Source organism: Nerophis lumbriciformis, linkage group LG09, assembly GCF_033978685.3.
Source record: "Nerophis lumbriciformis linkage group LG09, RoL_Nlum_v2.1, whole genome shotgun sequence".
Lineage (NCBI taxonomy): Eukaryota > Metazoa > Chordata > Actinopteri > Syngnathiformes > Syngnathidae > Nerophis > Nerophis lumbriciformis.
This window is the reverse complement of record NC_084556.2, coordinates 40,237,517-40,260,000: the sequence shown is the minus strand read 5'-3', so window position 1 is coordinate 40,260,000 and position 22,484 is coordinate 40,237,517. Positions and strand designations below refer to the sequence as shown.

Here is a 22,484-nt window from a genome sequence, read left to right as displayed (position 1 = left end):
ATTGAAGATTTGGTTTAAACACTGTACGATCACATCCAAATGTAACATGTGGTTTGTAAAATGAAACTGTGGTTTTATTATGTCAAACATCAGAACTGTGAAGCCTTCCAAGTGAGAATCCCGTAACCCAAGTGGACTCACAGTCTCACAATTTGCACTGTTTTGCAGGACACTGTAATACAAGAAATTCATAATCCACCTGGTGCCAGTGGTATGTTGAAGCGAAAGCAGTGTGGAGCTGCATTTTGCCACATACAGTTGTGGACCGTCACACATATATATATATACAGGGACGTGCACATGATTATAGAGGGGCAGGGGCTCAAAGTCAGAAAAGGGCAGGACATTTTTTTTTGGTCCTTTACACAATATGGAAATGAATGTAAAATTTAATTTGCTATTAGGAAGCTAACTATTTAGCTGTGTGTCCTTTGTAGGTAAAAGTGATTGCCATTTCTTTTGTGTCAACAAATTATTGTCATAATGAGTTAATTCACATTATCATAGGCTTGGAAGACATGAAAAGCAACAAAACACTGGTTTATTATTAGGCTATTTATTGTTAAAGATAAGCACTTTAATATTGAACATTGAACAGTGCAACATCTCAGGTGTGACACTTTCTGAGGTCTGTGGTCTTTCTTGAATTCTGGTGCAGTACTTGGTTTTAGCCATGCATTAAGAGGTCTGCTACCCTTAGCTGCTTCCTGGCGCTCCTTCTCCTTCCTTTTCTGTATCCTTTCTTTTTTTTGGCATTGTGCTGCAGGCATAATCAACATGAATCAAGTTTAATTACAGATGGTAATATTCCTAACAGATAACCTACATCTTATATCCCCAGAATGCTGAAATTATTATTATTATTAATAATAATTACTATTATTATCATTATCATTATTATTATTATTGTTATTATTATCATTATTATTATTATTTTGTTAACCCACACAGTAATAGCAAAGTCACAATAAACTTTATATCTAAACCTCTACTGTGAGAGAAATGTGATCCTCCGTAAACACAGTGCATTTTATTTTGAAAATTAACCCGGTGTTTTATTTTGTATTTTGTACACTACTTCCTGTCCCGCACGATCCGCTCTGCTCTGTGCGGAATTGATGTGCCGTGCTCCGACGTCCGGCAAAAACAGAAGCTGACTCATTGAATAATAGAATAATACAGCGTTTTTCTAAAATATTACCCACATTAGATGCTGAATAAGTGAACGGCGACTAGACCGTAACTCACAGGTTCAAGTTGCTCCACTGTCACGTCTCCTCTCACTTACTCACTCACTCGCCCTCTCTCTCTCTCTCTGGCGGAAGCGGCAGGATCAAACAACCCGGTATTACAAGAAAACGTGGAGTTTTTGTACCGCTGTTATTTTGTGTGTTTTTTTTACATCCCTGACAGGAATTTATTAATGTTGTTTAAAGAAAAAGAAAAAAAAGAAAAAAAAACAACACACACACAGGCAGAGGGCACTTTTTAAGACGAGGCAAAAAAGGGCAGGGGCTCAAGCATCCATAGGGCCCTATGTGTGCACATGCCTGTATATATATATATATATATATATATATATATATATATACATATATATATATGTGTGTGTGTATATACATATATATATATATATATATATATATATATATATATATATATATATATATATATATATATATATATATATATATATATATATATGTATGTGTGGGAAAAAAAATCACAAGACTATTTCATCTCTACAGGCCTGTTTCATGAGGGGGGGTTCCCTCAATTGAGGGAACCCCCCCTCATGAAACAGGCCTGTAGAGATGAAATAGTCTTGTGATTTTTTTTCCCACACATACATATATTGCGCTCTACTACGGTATCGAGCACTATTTTTTGGATAACCTTATTAAGACATATATATATATATATATATATATATATATATATATATATATATATATATATATATATATATACTGTGTGTGTGTGTGTATTGTAAATATTTTATTTGTAAGATTTGGCGATACAGGCAGGTGGCACTTCATGTTCCAGGTGATATATGTGTTGCTGTCTACTGCCAATCATGCTCCACAAAACACTGACCATGTTGTTTGTTTTAAAATTAGAGTTTGAGGTTAAGCTTCGATAGTTAGTCAGCACACAATGCAGAGCAGCAGACTAGCCTAATGGCCTAAAGTTAAAGGTCAGTCTTCGTTTCCACTCAGTAGAAATGTATTTGTTTTTCTATGTCAATTTTGTTCCGTTAAAATCTCATATGTTTAAAACAATCACGATGCTAATTTATGTGAGCCCATCAATGGGATCGTCCATTGTACTGTATGTTAGCATTAAGCCGGCGGCATAAGAGCCAACCTTTATTCCGTATGTTGGCATTGCTTTTTTGCGGTTTATAACAAACTGTGTGCTGGATTGAGAGTGATTCCTACATGTACAGTATGTGCACTTCATGTGTATATTATTATAATTTTTTTGGTGTGCTTAGTTTTACAGTAACTTCATTGTGAATACTATCAATACACAACCTCAAATTGGAACTTTTTTCATCTTTTATTTAAAGGACTGTTTACCTATCTGCCAAACTAACTAACATTTAGGAAGGGTAAAATAATGTATGTAAATAAATTCAGTGGTGTACCAAATACAGCTATGTTACTTTGCAGTCATATAATAAGCAGAGTCAATTGAAAACTACAGCAGAGCGATACAATGCACAAAAAAATATGTTGGCCACGCCCTACCATCAGAGATATATTGCCGTTCAGCAGGAAAAACAGAAATCTATTATAAGTTTGGCATGGCTATCGGACGGGGCGGAAGCAGAAACTGATGTCTGACACCATCTAGAGACTGTGTCAGGCAGTAATGTTTTTGATCTAGAGCCACGATGTGAAATATTTCCTCATGTTTACAGTTTTTGTTGATTTACCATTTACTATGGAGGTTAATGTGTGTCTTTATTACTAAAGCTTATTTTTGACACGGAATTTATGCAATTGAATTTTTGGCATTTGAATTTTGAGAACTGCTGGCAATTTCTTAGCAAAATGTGTGTGTTTAAAAATTCAGTGTAAAAAATCAGTGTGTAATTCGGTGTAAAGAAAAAAATCAGTGCAATAAATTTAGCGTATAAGAATTCTATGTAAAACAATTCAGTGCTGAAAAATTAATTGTCGAAAAATGTTATACTTCAAAAAGCAAGACTCACTTTCAGTAAATTAAGAGTTAATCAATCGATCCTCAAATTAAATCAAAACGGCATAAAAAAACAGTTAATTGGGCTACCTTGGCACAATACAACATAATAAACACTTCAATGCGGCCCACTGGATATTTTAAAACTGTAGAAATGATTCCAGTGGTTAATATCTGCACCTTTGAGTGACATGCGGGTTACCATAGGAAGCTCTGCTACGCAAACGTGAGTGTCAAATGGAGGCAGATTTCTACAACAAAGTTCTGCAGAGCAGTGATATTATATTGAAGTAGATCATATAAATATTTACTTTATTAATTATTTACAGTATATATTAATGACTATCAGGTCCTACCCGATTGTGGCAGCAACACCCGGAGTAGGTGGGTGCGTTTTGTTACAGAGATAATACTAAAGAGGTTAATGTTTTTCATACCTACCATTGTTCTGTTTGACTGATTTCAACTGATCAAACATGTTGTATTATTCCACACAACAAAATAATAAATATAAATATGATATTGTATTGGAATTTTAGATTTGGATTATACTCAAGGCTCCAATATGGGTATTGTATCAGAAGTGAAAAAGTGCGGTATCTATCCATATGAATACAGATTTGATCGATTACAATTACAATATTCAAAATAATCTTACTCATCTCATGATATGAAATATAACTTACTTCACCAATTATTATTTATTTATTTATTATTATTGTGATTACTTATGGAGTATATTGTGAATAAATTGAGAACAGGAAGTGAACAAAAGTTTTAGCAACTGTTATGTAAAAGAAAAGGGGTAGGATTAAATAAGCTCTGCTTCTTCCTACTCCTTTTCGAACATGTTGAAAAGAGAAACTGGAAATTGTGATGTATCATGTTGTAAGCTTGTATGTTCCAAATAAACTCAAACTCAACTCAACTCAACAATGCCTGCTGGTAAATGGGGGATCAACTATTTACTTCCACTTTAACACCTGGAAAAAAATATGGAATCACCAGACTTGGACAATGTTTATTCAGTTGTTTAATTTTGTCGAAATCACCCCCCACCCCCTTCAAAAAAAAAAAAAAAAGAATATACGTTTTGGTAGTCAGTAACAGTTTCATATTTAGATCAAGCAGAGTGGAAAATGATGAAATCACTCAATTTTGAGAGAAAAAAAAACAGTGTAATCACCCTGTAAATTTTAATTTAAAAATCTAGCACCTGCATCAGATTAAATATGTGTTTATTAGTCTGCAGTTAACTAAAGGAGTGTTCGACCTTGGACAGCTGTTGCACCAGGTGGATGAACACGAATCATGGCTCCAACACGAGAGATGCCAATTGAAACAGAAGAGAGAAGGTAAATCATCATGCAATGATGAAAAAGATGTTGACTGCTCTCAGTCAGCTGTGTCTAAAATCTGGACCAAGTACAAACAACATTGGAAGGTTGTATACGGCAAGCACACTGGTAGACCAAGGAAAATGCCAAGTGTCCAGACAGAAAAAACTTAACGCAATATGTCTTGAAAACAGAAAATACACAGCAAAACAAATAGGGAACAAATGGGGCGAAGCTGGAGTCACCAAACTATAAGAAACCGTCTGAAGGAAATGTGATTTAAATACAATAACGCTAAACAAAAGCTGTCATTAACACAACTAAACAGAAAAAAACCTACGCTCCAATGGGCTAAGTAAAGCAATCGTGGACTATTGATGACTGGACGAATGTCATATTCAGTGATGAATCACAAATCTTCATTGGGCAAAGTGATGATGCTGGAACTTTTGTTAGGTGCCGTTGCAATGAGATTTATGAAGACAACTGTCTGAAGAAAACATGCACATTTCCTGATCTGGGGCTACATGCCATGTAATGGCACTGGGGAGTTGACTGTCATTACAGCTTCAATAAATGCACACATTTACATGCACATTTTTGACACTTTTCTTATTCAGTCAATCGAAAAGATGTTTGGGGATGATGAAATCATTTTTCAAAATGATAATGCAACTTCACGTAGAGCAAAAACTGTTAACTATTTCCTTGAAGAAAGATACATGAGGTCAATGTCATGGCCTGCAAATGGTGCGGATCTCAATCCAATTGAAAATCTGAGGTAGAAATTGAAGAAAATGGCCCATGACAAGACTCCAGCATGCAAAGCTGATGTGGCAACAGCAATCAGAGAATGTTGGCGCAAGATTAATGAAGAGTAATGTTTGTCACTTTTTAAGTCCATGCCTCAGAGACGGCAAGCTATTATAAAAGCCAGAGGTGGTGCAACAAAGTACTAGAGGTGTGTTGGAGTGTTGGTTTTTAATGATTCTGTGGGGCTCTTGCTTCTCTGGGTTCTTTGGACCACCAAGTATGGACATGACTGCCTCGTTCATCGTTGTGAACAACAATTTATTTTTCAATAAACAGTTTTTGTCAGTCATTATTTCTCACAGTTGTTGCGCTCCCTCTCCCTCGTGCTCCAACTGTGCTCTCCACCATCAACCACCCTTCTCCTACCCGACTGCTGCCTTTAACAGAGCGACAGGTGATCAGACAAACACTCACAGCTGTGTCATCTACCCACTTGTTGCTGATCTCGAAGCCGGTCCTGGCACACCCCGCTTCGCTGCAGGTCCGCAGGCCACGCCCCAGAACCCCCACACAGATTCCATTAATTTTTTTACTCCGCTTCATCTAAAAATTAAACTCTTACTGACTACCACAGTATATTTTCTTGATTTCTTAAAGTTGTCATTTGAAACAACTAAAGTTATCTGTTTTTTTATCTACAAAATTAAACAACTGAATGAACATCCTTCAAGTCTGGTGATTTCAGTATGTTTTCCAGGGGTTGTATTTAATGTGGAGCTTTCAACCTTAACGCGTTAACACATGTGATTAATAATAGTTAAGAAAAATATATATCTCAGTGTTTGTTTTGACCACCAAAAGGTGGCACACATTGCACAGGCAGTGATCTCGTCACACACCAGTATGATGATAGTTAGAGCAATGTGCTTTGCAAAACAAACTCCGAAATAACTTTAGATAGGGCAACAGAAAGCTTTGTAACTTTGACTGCTCACTACATCACTGTGGAGTGGGAGATGACAAGCCCTGTGCTGCCCTTTTATGAGAGACATACGGGCACACATCTGACGCAGGTACTGACAGAAGCAGTGGCTGAGTGGAAGTTAGAGAGATCCAATACTAATATCCCATCACAACTGGAAATACCCTCACATTGCCATGATGGCAAGATGCTATCTCGCCTTGCCTGGCACTTCAATGTCGAGCGAGAGGGTGTTTTCTACAGCAGGGGATATCGGCCTACACTTTCACCAGTCAGTGTGGGCATCCTTATCTTTTTGAAAAAATAATTTAAAATGATAAGTATACTTTTATTTTTATTTTCAATGATGTGGACATAGGCCAGCTTTTAGTTCTTTCTCCATGTTTAACGATATACTTTATTCCTTAAAGGGGAACATTATCGCAATTTCAGAAGGGTTAAAACCATTAAAAATCAGTTCCCGGTGGCTTATTTTATTTTTCAAAGTTTTTTTCAAAATTTTACCCATCACGCAATATCCCTAAAAAAAGCTTCAAAGTGCCTGATTTTAACCATCGTTATATACACCCGTCCATTTTCCTGTGACGTCACACAGTGATGCCAATACAAACAAACAGCAAGGTATAGCGACATTAGCTCGGATTCAGACTCGGATTTCAGCGGCTTAACACTGACTGATAAGATAATTACTAACAACTATGAACTAGGTTTACAGCATATGAAATACATTTGGCAACAACATGCACTTTGAGAGTGCAGACAGCCCATTTCAGGCGTGCTAAGAACATATATTTTTCCACGATTTCAGCACTCAGGTTAACCATACCTAAATAGACACAAAATACTGCATTACACAAGACTACCCAAATGTACTCGAATGATTGAAAAAAATACATGTTTTTAAGCTAAATTATTGGTAAACACAGTTTATGTATAATAATTTACGTAAAACCGCGAGTAATGAATAAAGTTTTCATCAATTAATATATTCTGTAGACATACCCTCATCTGCTCTCTTTTCCTGAAAGCTGATCTGTCCAGTTTTGGAGTTGATGTCAGCAGGCCAGGGAAGCTAGGGTCGATATTCTTCTCTTGATCATCTTCGGTGGCATAAGGGACGGTGTGAGCCAAGACATCCAGGGGGTTTAGCTCGCTCGTCTGCGGGAACAAACTGCCGCCATTGCTTGCCGTGCTACCGAGGTCCTTTGTCCCTGAATAGCTCACACACTCCGGCAGATTCAATGGGGGTCTGGCGGCAGAATTCTTTGACTTTATCGTTGGAAATGCATCTGCTTTGAGTGTCGCAGGATATCCACACATTCTTGCCATCTCTGTCGTAGCATAGCTTTCGTCGGTAAAGTGTGCGGAACAAACGACTGACCATTTCGTCGGCCTTCCCCACAGCCTCGTATTTTGAACAAATTTCGTCCAATTTCTTGCCACTTTCGCATCTTTGGGCCACTGGTGCAACTTGAATCCGTCCCTGTTCGTGTTGTTACACCCTCCGACAACACACCGACGAAAGTGAGAAAATGGCGGATTGCTTCCCGATGAACGAATAATAGAAAGGCGTTTAATTCGCCAAAATTCACCCATTTAGAGTTCGGAAATCGGTAAAAAAATATATGGTCTTTTTCTGCAACATCAAGGTATATATTGACGCTTACATAGGTCTGGTGATAATGTTCCCCATTAAATTGCACTTTTAAGTATTTAAAAAAAAATGTTTTTAATTAATGGTTTATTTTTAAAAGAAAAGGGTAATATGTCTTATATTGAACTTTAAGTTGTTTTCATATCCTTAAAATGCCCTTATTGGACATTTTGAGTTGAGTGTTGTCTGTATTTAATGGACAAATGGACACACTTGTCTTATCATTTTTTTCTGCTGACCTGAAAAATTATCTGATCCAAACTGTGATTTTTTTTTTTTTAATCCGTTGTACCCAGTAAATAGTATTGCATCAACAAACTTTCTTATATAAATAATAAAGTGGAACATTAACGTGAGGATGGCGCCACGAGCATGAATGCTACATGGACAGAAAACAGAGGACAACAAACTACCCAGCAGGCACAATACATTTATACAACGTTGATTATACATACATGTCCTGTAAAACTAACTTTGAAACAACGTTGCAAAATAGTTGTATTTATAAATTGACACAACGTTGACGTCTAACGTTGGATACACGTTGTTGGCTCGGAAATGACCAAATTCCAAAGGTCCAATCAACGTCACAACCAACGTTGTATTTGTGTTATAGAATATTGGTTGGGAAATGACCAAAATTCAATGGTCAAATGAAGATCAGAACCCAACATTGATTAACAGTTGTCAAAAAGCATGTTGTTTCAACATTATGTTTGAGTTGCTCAACGTCAGGACCTAATTCAAGAAGTTCTCAACGTTGTTTTAATGTCTTGTGCCTGCTGGGTATGCTGTCTGAGTTTACATACGTTTAGCACGGATACATAAAAAAATGTCCCTTCTAAAAGGACATCCACCACATGGAGGCCACTTAACATCTGTGAAGACCTACTGCTGCAAAATGTTGTTTGTGTCGCCAACTACCGTCGTAGTTTGTACAAAATAGAGATCAGCGCTGGTAAATAAGGTAAATATGCATACTGGTTTAAACAACTGGTCAAACTAAGCAAGAGTAAATTTTATGTATTAACTTTTTATTAAAATACTGTACTACAAACCTTGTTTCCATATGAGTTGGGAATTTGTGTTAGATGTAAATATAAACGGAATACAATGATTTCCAAATCCTTTTCAACCCATATTCAATTGAATGCACTACAAAGACAAGATATTTGATGTTCAAACTCATAAACTTTATTTTTTTTTGCAAATAATAATTAACTTAGAATTTCATGGCTGCAACACGTGCCAAAGTGTGTTACATCACCTTTTCTTTTAACAACACTCAATAAACGATTGGGAACTGAGGAAACTAATCGTTGAAGCTTTGAAAGTGGAATTATTTCCCATTCTTGTTTTATGTAGAGCTTCAGTCATTCAACAGTCCGGGGTCTCCGCTGTTGTATTTTACGCTTCATAATGCGCCACACATTTTTGATGGGAGACAGGTCTGGACTGCAGGCGGGCAAGGAAAGTACCCGCACTCTTATTTTACGAAGCCACGCTGTTGTAACACGTGCTGAATGTGGCTTGGCATTGTCTTGCTGAAATAAGCAGGGGCGTCCATGAAAAAGACGGCGCTTAGATGGCAGCATATGTTGTTCCAAAACCTGTATGTACCTTTCAGCATTAATGGTGCCTTCACAGACGTGTAAGTTACCCATGCCTTGGGTACTAATGCACCCCCATACCATCACAGATGCTGGCTTTTGAACTTTGCGTCGATAACAGTCTGGATGGTTCGCTTCCCCTTTGGTCCGGATGACACGATGTTGAATATTTCCAAAAACAATTTGAAATGTGGACTCGTCAGACCACAGAACACTTTTCCACTTTGCATGAGTCCATCTTAGATGATCTCGGGCCCAGCGAAGCCGGCGGCGTTTCTGGATGTTGTTGATAAATGGCTTTCGCTTTGCATAGTAGAGCTTTAACTTGCACTTACAGATGTAGTGACAAACTGTATTTAGTGACAGTGGTTTTCTGAAATGTTCCTGAGCCCATGTGGTGATATCCTTTAGAGATTGATGTCAGTTTTGAGGGATCGAAGGTCACGGTCATTCAATGTTGGTTTCCGGCCATGCCGTTTACGTGGAGTGATTTCTCCAGATTCTCTGAACCTTTTGATGATATTATGGACCGTAGATGTTGAAATCCCTAAATTTCTTGCAAATGCACTTTGAGAAACGTTGTTCTCAAACTGTTGACTATTTGCTCACGCAGTTGTGGACAAAGGGGTGTACCTCGCCCCATCCTTTCTTGTGAAAGACTGAGCATTTTTTGGGAAGCTGTTTTTATACCCAATCATGGCACCCAACTGTTCCCAATTAGCCTGCACACCTGTGGGATGTTCCAAATAAGTGTTTGATGAGCATTCGTCAACTTTATCAGTATTTATTGCCACTTTTCCCAACTTCTTTGTCACGTGTTGCTGGCATCAAATTCTAAAGTTAATGATTATTTGCAAAAAAAAAAAATATTTATCAGTTTGAACATCAAATATGTTGTCTTTGTAGCATATTCAACTGAATATGGGTTGAAAATGATTTGCAAATTATTGTATTCCGTTTATATTTGCATCTAACACAAATTCCCAACTCATATAGAAACGGGGTTTGTATATTACATATACTTTCAAAATGTGCTTTCTTCTTACTATACTTACTGTTACTAAGTTTTGAGCAAATCAATGGCTTGCAGTTCAGTAAAACATTTCAAAATTGTTCCTGTATGACATTGTATCCAGAGATTGGGGTATTTGCTTAGGCAACTTGAATTTATGCAAGCAAATAATAACCTGGGATTAATCATGATTAATCACCGTTCTAGAATGTGAAAATCTGATTTAAAGAAATTAATCATTTTACAGCACTAATTAAATGTTATTTTCTGGAGGTTTTTTTTTCAACTTTCTTTCTCTCTACGTTCCAATTAACCTGACATAATAACATAGACTGTTCAGAACACCAGCAGGGGATCAAATCATTATTTCAAGTATATTTACAGTACATCATGAGCCATATGACTCATGCTGGCTCCCACCATCTTTATCCTCAGTTTTTGTGTGAAGGCCTCATCAAAACTGACCTTTACTTACATCTTGTAGACGCTGCCTGATATATGGCTTTGACTTTTTACTTTTAGTCGGTAATTGCCCTGCTCAGGTAATGAGCGCGATTTCCGTCCATGCACACTGACCCGGGGTGAGTGAGGGCCCACCGGGCTCTGTGGGGGAGGTTTGTTTGTGATGGAAGCGCTAATCTGCTCCCATCTAAGGTATTAAGGTATTAAAAGGACAATTCCTTTCTTGATTTTTGCTCTGAAAGAACTGCCTCTCCACACTTTAATGCATTTGGCTCAGAAATGTCATGAAGTGTCTTCACGGAAACACCTGACGGCTGCTCCATCCACTGGTGTCATTCCTTCATTTTCAAACACACACACACACACACACACACACACACACACACACACACACACACACACACACACACACACATGCACACACACACACACACACACACACACACACACACACACAGCCCCTCTTATTTTGGCAACAGATACGGCTTTAAATGCACTCGCTTCTCCCTCCGCCTCATCTTTTACTGTCACCGAGCCACCTGGCTCTACACACAGGAGGCTTTCATGAGGACGACTAAGAGCCGGAGTATTTAGTGGAACAGCAGGTCTCTGTGGTCTCAGAGAGAAAGTGTTACCTTTCTGAGCAGGTGTCTTGACACAGAGAGCTGGTCATTTTCCGCAGGTCATACAGCAGAATTCCTCCGAGGGCTCGCTTGCTGGCACTGTGCAGGAAGCAACCGATGTAGGCCCCTATGTGGATAAGAACATATTATTGGTTATGTGATACGCATACAATATCCATTTTTCTGTGATACCTCAGTTATCCAATGCCCCAATATTTTGGGAGTGTTCGACAAAGCTTTGTCCCGGTTCTTGTATATTTTCCTCTACATTTATGCCATGACATTTGTCTAAGTCCATTTTTAGATACGTTGTGCTCGTCAGAGTAGTTTTAATTAGTCTTGTTTATGAACCTGTAGTTGCTCATTTGGGCTTGCTTTTCTGTCTGCGTGGCAGGTAGTTTTTGCTTTTCTCCACTCTCATTTTCTGGTAATTGCGCCTGCCCAGTTGAATCAGCAGAGGTGGGACTAAGTCAACGTATTGCAAATTTCAAGCAAATCTCACGTATTTTATCCCAAATCCAAGTGGAGTCTCGAGTTACTGACTAGGTATTTGACTCCTTCCAAATCATTGACTCTGTTGAGTTATTACAAGAGCTCGAAGAATATGCCACTTGTCTATACCAGAGGTTCTCAACCTTTTTTTTAGTGATGTACCCCCTGTGAACATTTTTTAATTCAAGTACCCCCTAATCAGAGCAAAGTATTTTTGGTTGAAAAAAAGAGATAAAGAAGTAAAATACAGCACTATGTCATCAGTTTCTGATTTATTAAATTGTATAACAGTGCAAAATATTGCTAATTTGTAGTGGTCTTTCTTGAACTATTTGGAAAAAAAGATAAAAATAACTAAAAACTTGTTGAAAAATAAACAAGTGATTCAATTATAAATAAAGATTTCTACACCTAGAAGTAATCATCAACTTAAAGTGCCCTCTTTGGGGATTGTAATAGATCTTAACTCTAAACATTTCTTCAAAAAAAAAGAAATCTTTAACATCAATATTTATGGAACATGTCCACAAAAAAACCTAGCTGTCAACACTGAATATTGCATTGTTGCATTGTAATGAATGGAATCGCCTACTTGATTTGATGTTCAGTTTATTAACTTACATTCATATTTTGTTGAAGTATTATTCAATAAATATATTTGAAAAGGATTTTTGAATTGTTGCTATTTTTAGAATATTTAAAAAAAATCTCACGTACCCCTTGGCATACCTTCAAGTACCCCCAGGGGTACGCGTACCCCCATTTGAGAACCACTGGTCTATACCATGATCTGATTTACTTAATTTAACATATATTGTATATGTAATGCACTTAAATTATGTGACAGTCATAATTATAATTATTACAGAGTTATACAGTTTTAGGTGACAACTCTTGCCGCTCTTGCATTAATCTGATGGTTAAAGTGAAAGCACGGACGCGAGTGTCTTACACACAAGACTCTACTCACTGACAGTTTAATATAAATATTATTTGAGAAGCAGTTAAGTAAAATACTCACACACAATGACTATTTCTATACACGGAAACAAAGAACAGCAAATGTGTTGACAACAAGCACATAACTTTAACAATTATTTTATAATCATGAAAATAACAATTATTCACAACAGCAAGTATTCCGACGATACTACAGCCGAGCTCCGACAGACTATGGTTTCAGTTATAAATATAGTTTTTGATTCTTTTTTTATGAAATGTTTTTTGCAATAACAATGCACATTTTGATGTTGACAAAAAGGTAAACCACACGAAAATCGGTTGAAAAATGACCAAGTTATTATTTATTTTTACTGTACATGGATTGCATTGAATTTGACCATTGCCCTGAGTGAGTTCCGGGTTCCCATTGTCCTTTGCGTTGCATTTTGTACAGTGAAGTTTTTGTTCGTGAAATGTTTATTGTTAATTTTTGTTTATTTCCCCCCCACAGTAAAGTAGTAGCTAGTGTGGGTTTTATCTACCTTTGTTTTGTGTGTTGTGTTCTAATTTTGTGGGATCGTAAGTTTCAACTCCTTGCCCAGTATTACCGTAATAGCGCGTATGTAATTAATGTTGAATGAGGTTGTCAAAGACTTTTGAGTGTACAATAGCGATAATAAGTACTTACTTACACATTAGTGTTGCATGCATACTTGCCAACCTTGACACCTCCGATTTCGGGAGGTGGGGGGTGGGGGTGGGGGGCGTGGTCTTGACTTTCAGTGAATTCGAGCTATATATATATATTTTTTTTAATTTATTTATTTATTTATTTATTTATTTATTTATTTTTATTTTATTTTATATATATATATATATATATATATATATATATATATATATATATATATATATATATATATATAAATACTTAAATTTCAGTGTTCATTTATTTACACATATACACACACATAACACTCATCTACTCATAGTTGAGTTAAGGGTTGAATTGTCCATCCTTGTTCTATTCTTTGTCACTATTTTTCTAACCATGCTGAACACCCTCTCTGATGATGCATTGCTGTGTGGCACGCACAAAAGTGCTTTCATCAAATGCACTAGAGTCTGGAATCTTCCATCTCTCCCTAGCATAGCCCAAAACCGGCCAATCCTTGCTTCCTGAGGAAGATCTTCACTGCCAAGCACTTGGTAATCCACTACTTCTTCCCGGAGGCTATCCAGGTCCAATCGCAGCTGCGGCTTGGAACTTACAAGCGTATTTTTTCATCTTACTCGTCGTCGGCGTCGCCATGGCTGTATCTTCCTCGTTCTTCTGCTTCGTCTCCTTGTTGTGTGCGCAGTTGTGCACTGCACTCTCTAAAAGCCATAGATGTTATTGTCACATATGCATGTACAGTAGATGGCAGTATTGCCCTGTTTAAGAGTGTCACAACATTGCTGTTTACGGCAAACGAACTGCTTTATGGTAGACGAAAACGTGACTGCTGTTATTGTGTGTTGTTACCGCGCTGGGAGGACGTTAATGAAACTGCCTAACAATAAACCCACATAAGAAACCAAGAACTCGCCTTCGATCATTTTACAGTTATTACGTGATTGGGCTGGCACGCTGTTTATATTGTGGGAAAGCGGACGTGAAAACAGGTCAGGTCCGCATGGAGCTGGAGAGGGTGTGGCCTCCAGCTCGGCCTGAATTTCGGGAGATTTTCGGGAGAAAATTTGCCCCGGGAGGTTTTCGGGAGAGGCGCTGAATTTCGGGAGTCTCCCGGAAAATCCGGGAGGGTTGGCAAGTATGGTTGCATGCTATCATTCATTTGCATTGATTTGCAGCTGCTGGGATATAATATGTTGTGATATGACATGATGGTTACACTGCAATGTAAATTTGTCATGTGGGCAATATATCCATAGGTACATCGACTTTGTTATCAAAAGAAAGTTTGTTTGATGCTCGGGCCACATGATGGTGAATACTATCGCTTTCCCAGGATACATCAAACTGACGAGGCAGCGGGCAGGATAAAGTATTTAATATGGAGATTTCACAAATCAAAACGCAAAAGCTGGGAAGTGCTCTGGAGGCATAAATAGGCTTTACAAATGAAACAAAACAGGCTACAAAAAAAATAAACAGACTGCTGGAACACAGACGCAAGACGTGAGGCAGGAGAAGCGTCCACTAGTAGTACATCGGTATTTGGATCAGTGGTCAGAAAAAGATGTGAAGCGGTTACGGATAAACACCAACACAACTAAAAGTACCACCAAAATAAAAGCACAGGACAGGAATTGAACCAAAAATGTTGACGTCAGCAGGCCCGCTGGTGGACGGCAGACCCATTGGAGAGGATGGCGGCGTCCGCAGACCCACTGGAGGTCGAGCTGGGGACCGAGGTCGTGCAGGAGATGGCAACTAGGCTGAACGCAGGACAGACGGCGGGACAGGTGGCGGCCTCACTGGACCAGTAGCTGGCAGAAGAGGTCTCACTGGACGAGTCACTGGCAGCAGAGGCCTAGCAGGAGGATGTACCTGAAGTGGCGGCCACGGTGGACAAAGCTGTGCCTTCCGAGTCGCACAGCTACTAGCACTAGCCCCCCTCAGGAAGCGGATTCAAGATGCTGTCACCTACAGTGGTAGCAACAGTCACGGGTAGGAGGAGGGAGGTCTGAAGGGGGGCTCTTGCCAGTCTAGGCAGGAAAACAGGAACAGGAGGTTGCAGAGGAGAGAATGAAGGACGTACAGGAGCCTGAGTCTTAACGAGCTGTGAAGTCAAAGTGGGCGAGCCGGCAGCTTTAGCAATCTGGAAAGTCACAGCGTGAGCAGGAGAGGAAAAGTCTTTGCAGGGCTCGTCACCTTGAGCCCCGCGTGCTTCCATGCGTGTACCTTCGTGCATGCTCAAGGTGCCGGAAACTCAAGCTCTGGTATGCTTGGACTGCACTGACTCGCAGCCCAGGACATGAAAAGTTCAGCGAGGTTGCCATTTTCATTTTGCCACGCTCGACCAGTGTAGGAGAGGAGTGTTTTGACAACGTGACGGAGGAGTGGCACCTAGTTCTGTTGGGGTGGCACCCATATAACAGTCAGTCTGCCCCAGGAGCAGCTGTAGCTACTATAGTAGTTTACCACGTTTACCACCACCAAGAATGGAGTGAATCTTCTTGTAAAACAATTGCTGACAATAAACAACATTGCAAAGTATTAAAACTATTACAGTACGTCGGGAAACTTGAAACATACTAATACAGTATATCAACTTTCCTCTTTAATAAAGTAAAACTGTAACATTCTTAAACCTTTATTTTAAATGTCAACACATTAGGTCCTAATTCAAAGCCACTTGCACATGTGGCAACAGAATCATTTAAAAATATAACAGTGTGCCTTTAAGAGTATTTGGCAAAAACAAATGAACTGGAATTAACTAAAATCACGGGGGAATAACAAATGACGTTGGGACTGAAATAACGTTCTAAACAGATGAATTCACCTGTTCTTGTGTTGGCAGGCAAACCTGTTAATAAAATCATCCATGTTCAAGTTTGGACTCAATGCATAGAATACCAAAATGGCTAAGCCTGGTGTCAACCATAGTTGTACGTAAATTTGTTTTTTTGAGTGTTAGAGCTGAAAAGCTTTGTTCACATGCAACACTGGTTACAGGCAGGGCTACAGCCATTTTACTAAATCTAAACTGATCATGTAACACTTCCTGATAATGTTCTAACAACACAGTCACAGCCATTATGCTCTGACAGAAAATCATACACGCATCAATATCAAAAGCTAAATATCACAGTTAACGCTAAAGTCGCAGCTTAAACACTTTTGTGTTAAAAATATATTGTAATTAAATGTCTTACGTTTAGTCAGTGAAGGATGACAGATGTCAGAAACCTGGCTGCTCATCATCAGTTATCATCAATCAAATAAGAATGGCTGCCGAATAAGGTTGCCCGCCAATAAGATTACCTGCCACTACAATATGAAGTATAAACAATAAAAAGTTAAATATCAAGAGTATGTAAACCATTCCTACCATGTTTACTTCCCTGACGACTTCCAGGCTCCTAAGTTTTGTAATCAATCAGAAATATCCATCCGTCCATCCATTTTCTATCGATGTCCCCATTGTCCCTAAAGCAACTAAAACATTTCCAACCAAGTATATATATATACATATATATATATATATATATATATATATGTACACACACATATATATATATATACATGTATATATATATATATGTATATATACATACATATATATATATATATATATATATATATATATATATATGTACACACACATATATATATATATACATGTATATATATATATATATGTATATATACATACATATATATATATATATATATATATATATATGTATATATATATATATATATATATATATATATATATATATATATATATATGTACCGTATTTTCCGCACCATTAGCCGCACCTAAAAACCACAAATTTACTCAAAAGCTGACAGTGCGGCTTTTAACCCGGTGCGCTTTATATATGGATAAATATTAAGATTCATTTTCATAAAGTTTCGGTCTCGCAACTTCGGTAAACAGCCGCCATCTTTTTTCCCGGTAGAACAGGAAGCGCTTCTTCTTCTACGCAAGCAACCGCCAAGGTAAGCACCCGCCCCCATAGAACAGGAAGCGCTTCTTCTTCTACTGTAAGCAACCACCCGCCCCCGGAAGAAGAAGAAGCGCGCGGTGCATGCTGGGATATGTGACGTTTCATTTCCATTTGTGTGTTTATGTAAAGACCCCAAAATGGCTCCTATTAAGTGTGTTGTCTGTCTAATTATAAATAATGCAGACGAGGCGTGTTAACTGAGTTCTCAACGTTTACTCACAGCGTGCTCATAACCACATTGTAACTGCCAGCATACAACAACGCTTCTCAGGGCTACCGCGCATGCTCGTCACTATCGTTGCATGCTGGGTAGTGTAGTTGTTATATTTGCTAGCTCATAACATCACATTAAGAGACACGCTTACGCGCTTAATTCAATACTCGCCGTCATTCCGGGTGGATTGACAAAAGACCTCCAGCCGCTACATATTGGTGTCAACAGGGCATTCGAAGCTAGACTGCTAACTGCGTGGGAACAGTGGATGACAGAAGGCGAACACACCTTCACTAAGACAGGGAGACAGCGCCAGACGACGCCAACATCACCTTCACTAAGACAGGGAGACAGCGCCAGACGACGCCAACATCTGCCAGTGGATCGTAAATGCCTGGGCAGATATTTCGGTCACAACTGTGGTCCGAGCTTTCCGGAAGGCAGGATTCACAGAACTGCTGGACAACAGTGACACTGACTCCGATGACTTCGACGAGACGAATGTGGGATCCATTTTGGATCCCACATTTGCCCAACTTTTCAATTCGGACACCGAAGACGAAGAATTCGAAGGATTTACGAATGAAGAATAACTTCAGAAAGTGAGCGCTATGTTTATTTTGTGTGTTGTGACATTAACGTTCGAGCAACATTATGTTGCTATTGCTCTGCACTATTTTGAATTTTACTATGTTTGTGATTGCACATTTGCGTACATTTTGGGACAGAGTTGTTAGAACGCTGGTTTTTAATATATTATTAAAGTTTGACTGACCTATCTGACTGTTTTTTTGACATTCCCTTTAGCGCAGCGTAGGCGCGGCTTATAGTCCGGGGCGGCTTATAGGTGGACAAAGTTTTGAAATATGCCATTCATTGAAGGTGCGGCTAATAACCCGGGGCGGCTTATAGTGCGGAAAATACGGTATGTATATATACATATATATATATATATATATATATATATGTATGTATATATACATATATATATATATATATATGTATGTGTGGGAAAAAAATCACAAGACTATTTCATCTCTACAGGCCTGTTTCATGAGGGGGGGTACCCTCAATCGTCAGGAGATTTTAATGGGAGCATTCGCATACCATGGTTTATATAGGGCACAGAGTGGGTGGGTACAGGCTGGCCTAGGGGCGTGGTGATTGGCTCATGTGTTACCTAGGAGGTGTTTCCGTCTATGGCGGCATGCTGTTACAATTTCGCTGCGCTTGTTGAGGGATGACAGGTCTGGACGGTAAATAATAAACAGTTTCTCTTTCAAGCATAGGTTGCATCTCTTATTACCACTATTGTAAGGTGTGCTGGATGCAAGAATTTGCCATGTTATTGAATATTCAACATTATTGTCTTTGAGGTCCCAAATGTGTTTGCTGAGTTCTGTGGTATTTCGCAGGTTTTTGTTCCTGAAAGAAGCCTTGTGATTGTTCCATCTGGTTTTGAATTCTCCCTCGGTTAATCCTACATATGTGTCGGATGTGTTAATGTCCTTGCGTATTACCTTAGATTGGTAGACAACTGATGTTTGTAAGCACCCCCCGTTGAGAGGGCAATCAGGTTTCTTTCGACAATTACATCCTTTGTTGGTTTTGGAGTCGTTCTGTCTGAGGGCCGACGGCTCATTTGCAATTGTTTTGTTGTGGTTTGAGATGATTTGTCGTATATTGTTCATGCAGCTGTAGCTCAATTTAATGTTGTTCTTGTTGAATACTTTTCTTAGGATGTTGTCTTTGGGAAAGTGTTTGTCAATCAGATTGAGGAATTTGTGTCCAATGTTCGTTGAGACGTTTTTGCTGTATGGGGGGTTGTACCAGATGATGTCGTTCCGTTTTCTGTTCTTTTTTGGCTGGTTTCCTGGCGTGGGTTCATAGGTGAGGGTGAAATTGTATCCGCTTTCATCAAGGGCTTTTTGGTACGGGGGGGTTGCTTGGTCAAATTCAGCTTTGCTAGATGACAGCATCGATAGCCTTTTATTGATTCCGGTAGGTATTTTTTTCGTGGTGGTGGGTGGGTGGTTGCTGTCATGGTGCACGTATTGGAGTGTTGTGTTGGGTTTCGTGAATGGTTGGTAGCTGTTATTTCTCAGGTTGAAAGTGACGTCAAGGAAGTTGACGGTTTGCTTGTTGGCTTCAATCGTGATCCGTAGGCCGTTCTCCTTGAAAATTTGGCATATGCACTTCTTGGTATTCTCGCTGCTCCTTGGCGAGGCGCGACACACTGCCAGTCCGTCATCACGGTAAATACCAAGGTTCAGATTGAGGCTAGCGAGCTGGGAGAGGAGGAAACTCCCAACGAGTTCACACGTTTCTGCTCCGTCAAAACTTCCCATAGTGACGTCAAATGTTGCATTGTTCTTTTTTTGCCATGGTGTACTGTTGTGGATGAGAATGGAGTTTTTTGCGTGGATGATGATGTTTCTTTCGTTGCCTGTGATTGAGTCGTAGTCTGAGGCGAAGTCTAGTGCTTGAGTCAGTAGGTCTTGCGTGATGGAAGGGTAAAATTCCTCGATATCAAAGGAGATAAAGTTGTGCTGTTGGATGTTGTTGAACCATTTGATTACTGCTGCTGTATTTCTCCATTGGTTGAGTGGTGTTTTGTCCTTGATTTTTGTGTTGACTCTGTCCAGGATTATTTTGCTGATTTTTCCTATTTCAGATTTAGTTGGGTTTATTAGTCGGCATGTTGGGTTATTTGCGAAGTTGGGTTTGTGGTCCTTCAATGTGATGAAGGCTTCCTTGTTGGCTGTGGCGTCCACCCTGTCCTCAATGTCCAGTTCAGCCGCGATCCTTTTATTTTCCAGGTGGATGTTCTGTAAGGTGTTGGGTTGCGCTTTTTTGTATGACCATCACTGATGGTGGAAACTTTACACTAGACTTCAGGCAACGTGGATCCTGTGCCTCTCCTGTCTTCCTCCAGACTCTGGGACCTCGATTTCCAAAGGAAATGCAAAATTTGCATGGTTGGGTGATGGTTTGGGGTGCCATGTCATCTGCTGGTGTCGGTCCACTCTGTTTCCTGAGATCCAGGGTCAACGCAGCCGTCTACCAGCAAGTTTTAGAGCACTTCATGCTTCCTGCTGCTGACCTGCTCTATGGAGATGGAGATTTCAAGTTCCAACAGGACTTGGCGCCTGCACACAGCGCAAAATCCACCCGTGCCTGGTTTACGGACCATGGTATTTCTGTTCTAAATTGGCCCGCCAACTCCCCTGACCTTAGCCCCATAGAAAATCTGTGGGGTATTGTGAAAAGGAAGATGCAGAATGCCAGACCCAAAAACGCAGAAGAGTTGAAGGCCACTATCAGAGCAACCTTGGCTCTCATAACACCTGAGCAGTGCCAGAAACTCATCGACTCCATGCCACGCCGCATTAACGCAGTAATTGAGGCAAAAGGAGCTCCAACCAAGTATTGAGTATTGTACATGCTCATATTTTTCATTTTCATACTTTTCAGTTGGCCAACATTTCTAAAAATCCCTTTTTTGTATTAGCCTTAAGTAATATTCTAATTTTGTGACACACGAAATTTTGGATTTTCATTTGTTGCCACTTCAAATCATCAAAATTAAATGAAATAAACATTTGAATGCATCAGTCTGTGTGCAATGAATAAATATAAAGTACAAGTTATACCTTTTGAATGAAATTACTGAAATAAATCAAGTTTTTCAAAATATTCTAATTTACTGGCTTTTACCTGTATATATATATATATATACATATACACTTGTCCAGGGTGTACACCGCCTTCCGCTCGAATGTATATAATATATATATATATATATATATATATATATATATATATATATATATATATATATATATATATATATATTTACACTTGTCCAGGGTGTACCCCGCCTTCCGCTCGAATGCAGCTAAGATAGGCTCCAGCACCCCCCGCGACCCCAAAAGGGACAAGCGGTAGAAAATGGATGGATGGATATATACATATATATATATATATATATATATATATATATATATATATATATATATATATATATATATATATATATATATATATATATATATATATATATATACAGTGAGGTCCACAAGTATTTGCACACCCTGCAATTTTGTGAGTTGTCCCACTTAGAAATTAGGGAGAGGTCTGAAATGTTCATTATAGATGTATTTCCACTGTGAGAGACATAATCTAAAAAGAAAAATCCGGAAATCACATTGTATGATTTTTTTTATGATTTGTTTGTATGTTACTGGGGTTCATAAGTATTTGCACACATGAGAACATCAGTGTTAATATTTAGTGCAGAATGCAATTACAGAGGTGAAAGGTTTCCTATAGTTCTTCACCAGATTTGCACACACGGCAACAGGGATTTTGGCCCACTCCTCCACATAAATGTTTTCTAGATCTGTCAGGTTTCGGGGCTGTCGCCGAGCAACACGAAGTTTCAGCTCCCTCCAAAGATTTTCTATTGGATTTAGGTCTGGAGACTGGCTTGGCCACTACAGAACCTTGATAT

The 22,484-nt window shown here is 38.8% G+C and overlaps 1 protein-coding gene across 1 annotated transcript in view; it reads right to left on the bottom strand.

Moving 5' to 3' along the window:
* LOC133608029 (sialate:O-sulfotransferase 1-like) overlaps positions 1–22,484 on the bottom strand; it is a 118,658-nt gene that overhangs the window by 38,734 nt on the left and 57,440 nt on the right. Inside the window, exon 3 of the mRNA XM_061963163.2 lies at positions 11,653–11,767. Coding sequence (XP_061819147.1) covers positions 11,653–11,767 — 115 coding nt within the window. The remainder of the gene's footprint in view (positions 1–11,652; positions 11,768–22,484) is intronic.